The following is a 7,247-nucleotide window of genomic DNA, read 5'->3' as shown; positions in this document are numbered from 1 at the left end:
TCAACCCTGGCGCCTAAAGAGACGCTTGGTGGCGCCGACCTTGCCAATCTCGCCAAACTTGCTGTCGATGGAGCTCGGCTCGGGGGCCTTGCGCTCGCCACTAGCGATGCGGACCTTCTCCTTGACGCTCTCGACCCAGGCCTTGCTCTCCTCGCTCATCTCGATCTGCTTGGCCCGCGGCCCCGCCATGCCGAGCGAGCTCTCTTCCTCGGCCCAACTAAGCCGCGAGCTCGACCGGGACCGCGGCGATTCCCCCGATGACGGGCTGTCTGCCTGGCTGACCGATGTGAGCGGTGTCTTCGGCTGGGTGCTGCCGCCTCCTGCAGCGTCATCGCCCGCAGGTCTCCTACTCTTGCGGACGTTGAGGGGCGTGACAGGGCTGTGCAGGTCTTGAGCCGATGCCGGTCGGCTTGGTGGTGTAGAGGTCGCGCGGCCGGTCAGGACCCGAGGAAGGTCCTTGATCTCCACCTTCCCTTCCACTCCAGAGCGACGGCCGTGGTGGCTGGCGTATTCCTTTAGATACTCGCCCAAATCGGCCCAGCCTCCACCAACTCGTACCATGACTCGCTCGCCGCGCTCACCAACGCACCTTATGAACAGCTTTATCGGGGGTTCGCCGCTGGACCTAGAAAGGTGATACAGCTTGATCTCCGAATTGCCTCGTTGGTGACCGTGGCGCGGCCGAGAGTTGCGGACGAATGCCGGGGCCAGTGTGAAAGACGGCGTTCCAGCCCTGGAAGAAATGTTGGAAGTTGTCGATAGGCTGGAGTGGCTGCGTACGTTATAGTCGTGCTTTGCCGCTTTTCGGGTCGGCATTGTAAAGTCTGGCGGATTGAGATTTATGGGCGTCGGCTCCGATGTTAGGCGAATCTTGGTAGGCAGGTTCTCCAAGATCTCGCTGATCTGCTGTTGGAGCTGATCGTCTGCATTGGCAATGGCCGGGCTGCTCTTGCTGGGACTCCCAGTCTCTCGATCACGGTCCATTCCGAGAAAGGATTTGAGTGGCGTTTTTGGTGAGTCCGTATAGTCCGGCAGGTCTATCACTGCGGGAGTGTCGTTGAAGCTCACCGACAGCGACCTTGTGCTGGATCGGAATGCTGGCGGAGAGCTCGGCGGACTGCCATCGTCACTAGGAATAGCTTCAGGCTCCGCGTTCCTGAGACGGGCAATCTCCGGAGTGCCATAGTCCAGCTGGTCGCTGGAGAAGTCCATGAATCCGCTCTGGAGACCATGTACTATAGTTGATGTGTTAGACATGTCGCTGCCACGCCTCGGGCGAGGGAGGACAGGGAGCTCGGGCTCTAGCACTTCCGCCTCAGAGGCATCGTCGAGGTCGAAATCGAAATCGAATTGGCCTAGCGTAATACCCATATTACCTCTCTTCGGGGATCCACGGTCTGCCTGTGCCAACTCGGAGGCCTCAAAGCCATCGTCGCTATCGTAGTGAGTCTCCTTGCCGCTCAGGTGAGCCCCGTCAACTTGCGACCCTTGAAATACATGAGCACCGTACTCGCCCCGCTCATCGGCCGCATCTTCGTCTGCTGGCTCAATTGGGGACTCGTCTAGTCCGGAACGGAGGGACTGTACGAGTCGTCCGACATTCAGGGGCTCGACCGGCTCCTCAGGGGGGAAATGAACCTTGATGACTGGTGGCGAATCTGGCTTCAGCACGGCGGACGTATTAACTGACGTCAGGAGCTCAGATTGGCCATCAGGATATTGCGAAAAGTCTTCATCAGGGGTCAGAGGTTCCGAAGGAGACGATTCGACCGGTGTTCCGGCCGGTGAAGCCGATGTTGGCGCAATTGTTTGGATGGCATCGACTTTGGGAGCGGACTCGGAAGTGGCGCTGTCATTTGCTGCAGGGTGGTCTCCCTCCTCTACTAGTACGGCCGCGGCCGCGGAGGTCGGGGCAGGTATTGTTTCGCACATAATCTTTGACCAGTCGGCTTCCCTGATCTTGCGCTCACAGAAAACAGCCCACTCGCCGTATCCGCGCTCCAGCGCATCCATGCGGTCGATCCATTCCTCGGGGAGCGTATCCTCAGTGCCCTCAAGCATGTCTAGCATGGCGTCGAGATCACGACCCGCCTTTGCAACCTTGCGCTCCAAAACAGACTTCATCACCTCAAAGTCATTGCGCGAGAGGGTCGTCGGCTGCGCGGCGGGAGCGCCGTTCGGGTTCGTGTCGCCGCCCTCGGACGATTTCGAGCCCAAGACAATTGCGTTCCACCCAGACTGGATGGCCACTTCAGCGTCGTCCAGGGACGTCAAGAGAGCGGGGATCATGCGGAGCACGGCGAGGCGGAGATTCCAGACATTCAGTAGTCTGGTCAGTCTGGACAGGTTGGGCAGCGTCTGCATGACGGTTGCCGTGATCATGGCGGTTAGGTCGTCCATCCTTGCGTAGTAAGAGAGTGACGACGACGATGCCACGGAGCGGTCCGGGTCCACCATAGGGGAGCCGGGGCGCGAGAGCGGCATGATGTGATTGTGCAGAACCTGGTTCTTGATCTCCTCGACATCTAGTTCCTCCATGCTCTGGCTTATCTCGTCGATCCTCCTCTCGAACAAGGCCACGTCCGAGGTCGGGAGGCTGCCGAGATATAGCCCCTTGTTCATAGCCAACCACTGCTCGTCTTCGGCGGCCGAGCTTGAGCCGGCGGCAGTGGACTGGAAAAGCCTCCTCCTCTTCGGGACGGGCATCTCGAAGCCGGCTGAGCCGCGGCCAGCGGGCCATGGCCAGGCCGAGAGGTCGTCTACCCACTCTTGGATGCTCTTGGCGGCCACGGCAGTCCTCATGGCAAACGCCTGCTCGGAAGGGGTGGCGGTGTCAATGCAGGCTTTGAGGGCGCCCGAGGGGTTTCGGAGGGCGTCGACGGCGGTCCGCGGGGTGAGATTAGCGAGGAAGTCATCGCTGAATCGCTGGCCGGTGGGCGAATCGGAAGTGGTTCGGGGCTGCTGGTGACCTCGCGGCGCGAGCAGCGCGTGGGAGAGGGACGGAGTGTCGTTCATAGCTCCGGAAGCGAATGTGTGGGAGTGGGCGTCGGTGTCGGCGTCGGCGTTGGTATAAACTGGGGTTGGTGTCGCTAGTAGTCGGGGAGGAGACCGGTGGCGCGCGTCATAGTGCCCTTGCTACGAGCACGGGGAGACGGCGGAGGTCTGTGACTGCGGCGAGGATTCCTTCATAGTAGCCCAGAGTAGGTTCCAAGTTGATGGATGACTGATGGTGGTTCGGCAACTGGGTTGGAAGGTCTAGTCTGATTCGCCGCCGCATCAAAAAAAAAAAAGGCGTTGCGTTTGTGCCTCTCTGTTGCCCCAGTCCCCGCTTCTCCCAAGCTTATTCCGAAACAATCGCCAGCTGACCTGTTCAGGAACAGCACGCACAAGGAGAAAACGCGAGTGCCCCGCTCGACTGTTTCTGAACGGTGAATCTCAACTTGTGTGTGCGCGCGCGCGCGTGTGGAGGCAATGGTAGGCCAGGTGCAGCAGCGGCTGTGGTGGTGTGGTGATATAGTGAGAGTAATGACTGAGGTGGTTGAGTGGGCGGGTACCTGGCTGGTCCAAGGTTAGGCCTGAAGCATGGGTGAAAGACAGGGCAAGGTCGTTCTGAGCTTTGCTTGGCAGCCGCGAAATCGACAGCCCGAAGAAAACAGGACAGAAAATAAAACAACTAGATATAAAATAAAACAAAAAGATTGTTCAAAGGACGGCCGGAACAAGACGTCCATCGGTGCATTCCCTACCCCCAGAAATTTGGTATCCGGGCAGGAAGCTCGAATGCGACTACACCCGGCGGCTTATTCAAGAGCGGCCCGCGGCACATGCACGAAGGCCGTCGATGTGAAACCGTGGGATAATTGTAGGATAAAATAGCACGAATTGGTAGGTAGGTTCTTATTACGCATTGGCAACCGAGTCTTTTCCAACCGGCAACAATAATACACAAGTTCACATACACATTGAAAAGGCTGAAAAATGAAAAGAGAGACAAGTCCTAAGGTGGGCCGGTGTAATTAAAAGAAATAGTCGCGCGAACGATGGGTCCGATAGCTAGGCCCAGGCAACAAGGGTGGGAAAGCTGGAGATAAAATTGGAGATTTGATTTGCGATTTCAGGGCCCACCTCCTTACCCCTGTCGGTCCGTTCGTGACCCGCTGCTCAGAGGCGCATTGGCGACGATTCAATGTCTTGGCACGGAAATTCCCAAGATACTACCTAGGTTCCAGCTTCAGTTCATCAACGCACTTCGAGGTTTGTCTAGGTTGTACCCCCCCGTAGAGGTTGGGGGTATATTGTCCCTTCCTACACTACCTAGCCAGGCAGGTAAGTAAGGAGGGAAGTAAACCGAACGCTAGGTACGACATCCCCAGTCCCTCGATGCCAGTCACATAAGGACTAAAGTTGACAACATATCTAGGAGACCGAGTGTAAAATCCCGTACCACCGAGTGCGCTCTGTGAATTCCAACCCGAAAAACAAATCCAGTGCCCTGAAGCCACCCATCTAATTCCTTGAAGTCATCCATCCAGTGCCTTGAAGTCACCCAAAGCCTTGTATGTACGTAATACCCTGTTCTCCATCGCCGCTGTAACCTCAACGCCTCCTCGAGCCGGCTCTCAAGCCAACCCCCGCACATTAAAAGACAAGGGTATCAAAGAATATCTGCAAAAGAAAGAAAAGTAGCCCAAGAACAGAGCTTAGCTGCTTGTCTGTAAACGTATCACAGCAGCCATCTCCGTCTATATCGAACACGGGGGAGCGTCCTGTCCAGATGCGTGCTGGCGTGGCAGCTGTCGTTCATGCTCCCATAAGCGGTCCCCCAAAGACTCCCACGCCTGGAAACTCGACAGTCGTATTGGGGTAGGAAGTAGACCCCTGGGCGGGCGTCTGCTCTGCGCCATTGAACACGTTCATGAACTGCTCGTCGTTATTGCTGACACCTTCGGCTGGGTATTGAAGCCAAGAGTCAAAGTTGAACTCGGCGTTTGTCTCTGGATGGGACGAGCCACCCACGCCTTCCTGCCCATTGTCTCCTCCCATGGGCAGGCCTGTCACGTTGCTAAATATCGGATCGTTCATAGCCGGCGGCGTCATTGCCATCGGCATTCCACGAGTCGGCTCTAATTGGGTGGGATTGGCCTCGGCGCTAGAGGAATTGTACACCATGCTAGGGTCTAACGGCAGCTGGAACTTGGCGTCGCCAAGATATCTTGCGTTCTCGGCCGGCGGTGTCACCGAATCCGCCATCTGAACCGGCCTTTCCCATGGTCTCGAGCTCGCAGCTCCATTCCACAGCCAGCTTCCGTCAAGGCGGTATCTTGCCAATGCGGCAGCCAAGAATTCAAGTCCAAAGCTGGCAGCAGGGTAGCTCTCGCTGAGGACTTTCATCACTTCCGCGCCGTCCCTAAAGTTGTCTTTGGCGCGATGGACAACAGCGGGATCCCCATCCTGGATATAATAGAGTTGAATGAGCAGGGCAGGCAAAAAGACAGTGACTCCTGTAGTTGGTATGTATCTGTCCAAGCCGAGCCGATGTAGCTCTCTACCCAGTGTAATACTCTGATCTGCCGCGTGGCGTACTCGTTTTTTAGCCAGCTCTCGGACCTCGACCAACTCGGGTGGAATTGGAAATTGGGGCGTTGGTAGGAACTGTGGCCGGTGCAACGCCGAAAAGGTGGTGTGACAAATCAGGTGGAGAAGGCTGCGGTGAACCGCAATCGCCTTGCTGCCTTCCTCGATATCTGCTAGCGTCAGTGGCCGGCGTACGCAGCAATCTGGGAGGTTATTGAGCCACCCTTCCAACTCGCCATGGACCTTCTCGACGACCTCCCTGTTAGAGAGACTCTTTTTCGGATACAGCAGCATGCTGAGATCGTTGTTTGGTTGCACGACCTCGCTCGTGAGCACCGTGTACTGCGCGTCTAGCATGTGACTAATACAGACGCACAGTTTCGCCTTCTCGACGCACATCGTAACCAACTGATGCTGCATGGTCGTGTCTCGGAGTAGCACGCACTGAGGCTCTGTATCGACAGCGATAACTCGGATGTCGAAGTCGGACTCTTGCAACATTGGCACGGAACAATCCTCCTTCTTGATCCGAGTGGGCCGCCGCATCCCGAGAGCCACGAGGCGGTCTCGCATGAACAAAGACCACCAAATTCGCTTCCGCAGACCGTGGTCTTTGGGGGGCACGGGGAGGGTTTTTGGATCGCGATGAAGACCAGACATTAACGCGAGTGAGACGGCAATGCCTAGCCAGTGCCAAGTATCCTTTGACTCATTTGGTGTCTCGTACCAATAAGTCATCATCAGCAAGGACTGCACTAGGACCATATTATCCGTCTCGTAGTCCATGTCGTAGATAATCTAGATACTCATAGTCAGCAACAGGGCAGGCGAGGGCAAAGTTTAAAAGGGAGAGACTACTTACTTTCACCCTGGAGAAGAAGTATTTCCGGGCCTCCTTCCTGTTCGTGTAGCCGGATTCTCTGAGGATTCCAGCGTCTACAAAGGCAGCACCGGCGAACAATACAGCCTGGTAGAGAAGCAGGCTGACTTTGCCATTTTGGCCATCTCTCTGGTTGACGACGCCGAGGAATTTTTCTAGGTCCAGAACGGGCATAAACGGATGCACAAACTCGACAAATGCGCTGATCAGCGCGTTTTCGAGTTTTGGGACCGGGAGTGCCAGAGCATCCTTGCGCCGCAGATACTGCAGGTCAGCCTCATCTATTTTGGCCGGGAATGGCTTCATGAACGGCAGCAGTTCGTTTCCAACATCCGGCAAATCTAGCAAATCCGGCATTGGGCCGGCCCGAGGGCTCGGGTTCGAGTTGCCAAACGGCGTAGATTGGTTCGGGGCCCGGTGGGACCACTGGTAATGTCCGTTGGGGCCGCCAAGTTGGGGAGCGAGCACACCCGCTGGTGTTCTATAATTCCGAAAAGCTGCCGTTACGCCAAGTCAAGTCAGCAAAGCAGGGATCCCCATCGCCACAACTTGAATCCACATTTTGGCATGTGATTTTGTTTTTGGTGGGCGTCTGCACGGCATCCATCTGTTGCAGATGACTTGGGATGACTGCACTGGACAGGGGGGGTTGCTTGGCCGCAAATGACGTGAACAGGCTTGAAGGGGATGCGAGAATGCGCCTTTTAACGAAAAAAGAAGAAATCAATGTGATGGGGAAGGAAACCGAGAAAACATGAAGCTCACCGAGCATTTGAGGAGCTCGCTGGGCGTC

General features: G+C 56.4%; 2 protein-coding genes across 2 annotated transcripts; both read right to left on the bottom strand.

Moving 5' to 3' along the window:
• Window positions 1-3,015, bottom strand: B0T26DRAFT_637703 (uncharacterized protein; the record flags this gene model as incomplete). Its single annotated transcript, XM_060436957.1, has 3 exons — window positions 1-1,557; window positions 1,615-1,849; window positions 1,943-3,015. 3 exons carry the CDS (start codon window positions 3,013-3,015, stop codon window positions 1-3), a joined length of 2,865 nt encoding a protein of 954 aa, XP_060300988.1.
• Window positions 3,016-4,719: 1,704 nt separating this feature from the next.
• Window positions 4,720-7,027, bottom strand: B0T26DRAFT_159722 (fungal-specific transcription factor domain-containing protein). Its single transcript, XM_060433498.1, has 2 exons — window positions 6,437-7,027; window positions 4,720-6,372 (listed from the first exon to the last, which is right to left on the bottom strand). Exons 1-2 carry the CDS (start codon window positions 6,809-6,811, stop codon window positions 4,801-4,803), a joined length of 1,947 nt encoding a protein of 648 aa, XP_060300987.1. The 5' UTR covers window positions 6,812-7,027; the 3' UTR covers window positions 4,720-4,800.
• Window positions 7,028-7,247: the final 220 nt, after the last annotated feature.

This window comes from Lasiosphaeria miniovina, assembly GCF_030549165.1.
Source record: "Lasiosphaeria miniovina strain SMH2392-1A chromosome Unknown B0T26scaffold_2, whole genome shotgun sequence".
Lineage (NCBI taxonomy): Eukaryota > Fungi > Ascomycota > Sordariomycetes > Sordariales > Lasiosphaeriaceae > Lasiosphaeria > Lasiosphaeria miniovina.
Note: the sequence above shows the minus strand (reverse complement) of the source record. Positions and strands in the feature narration are given on the sequence as shown.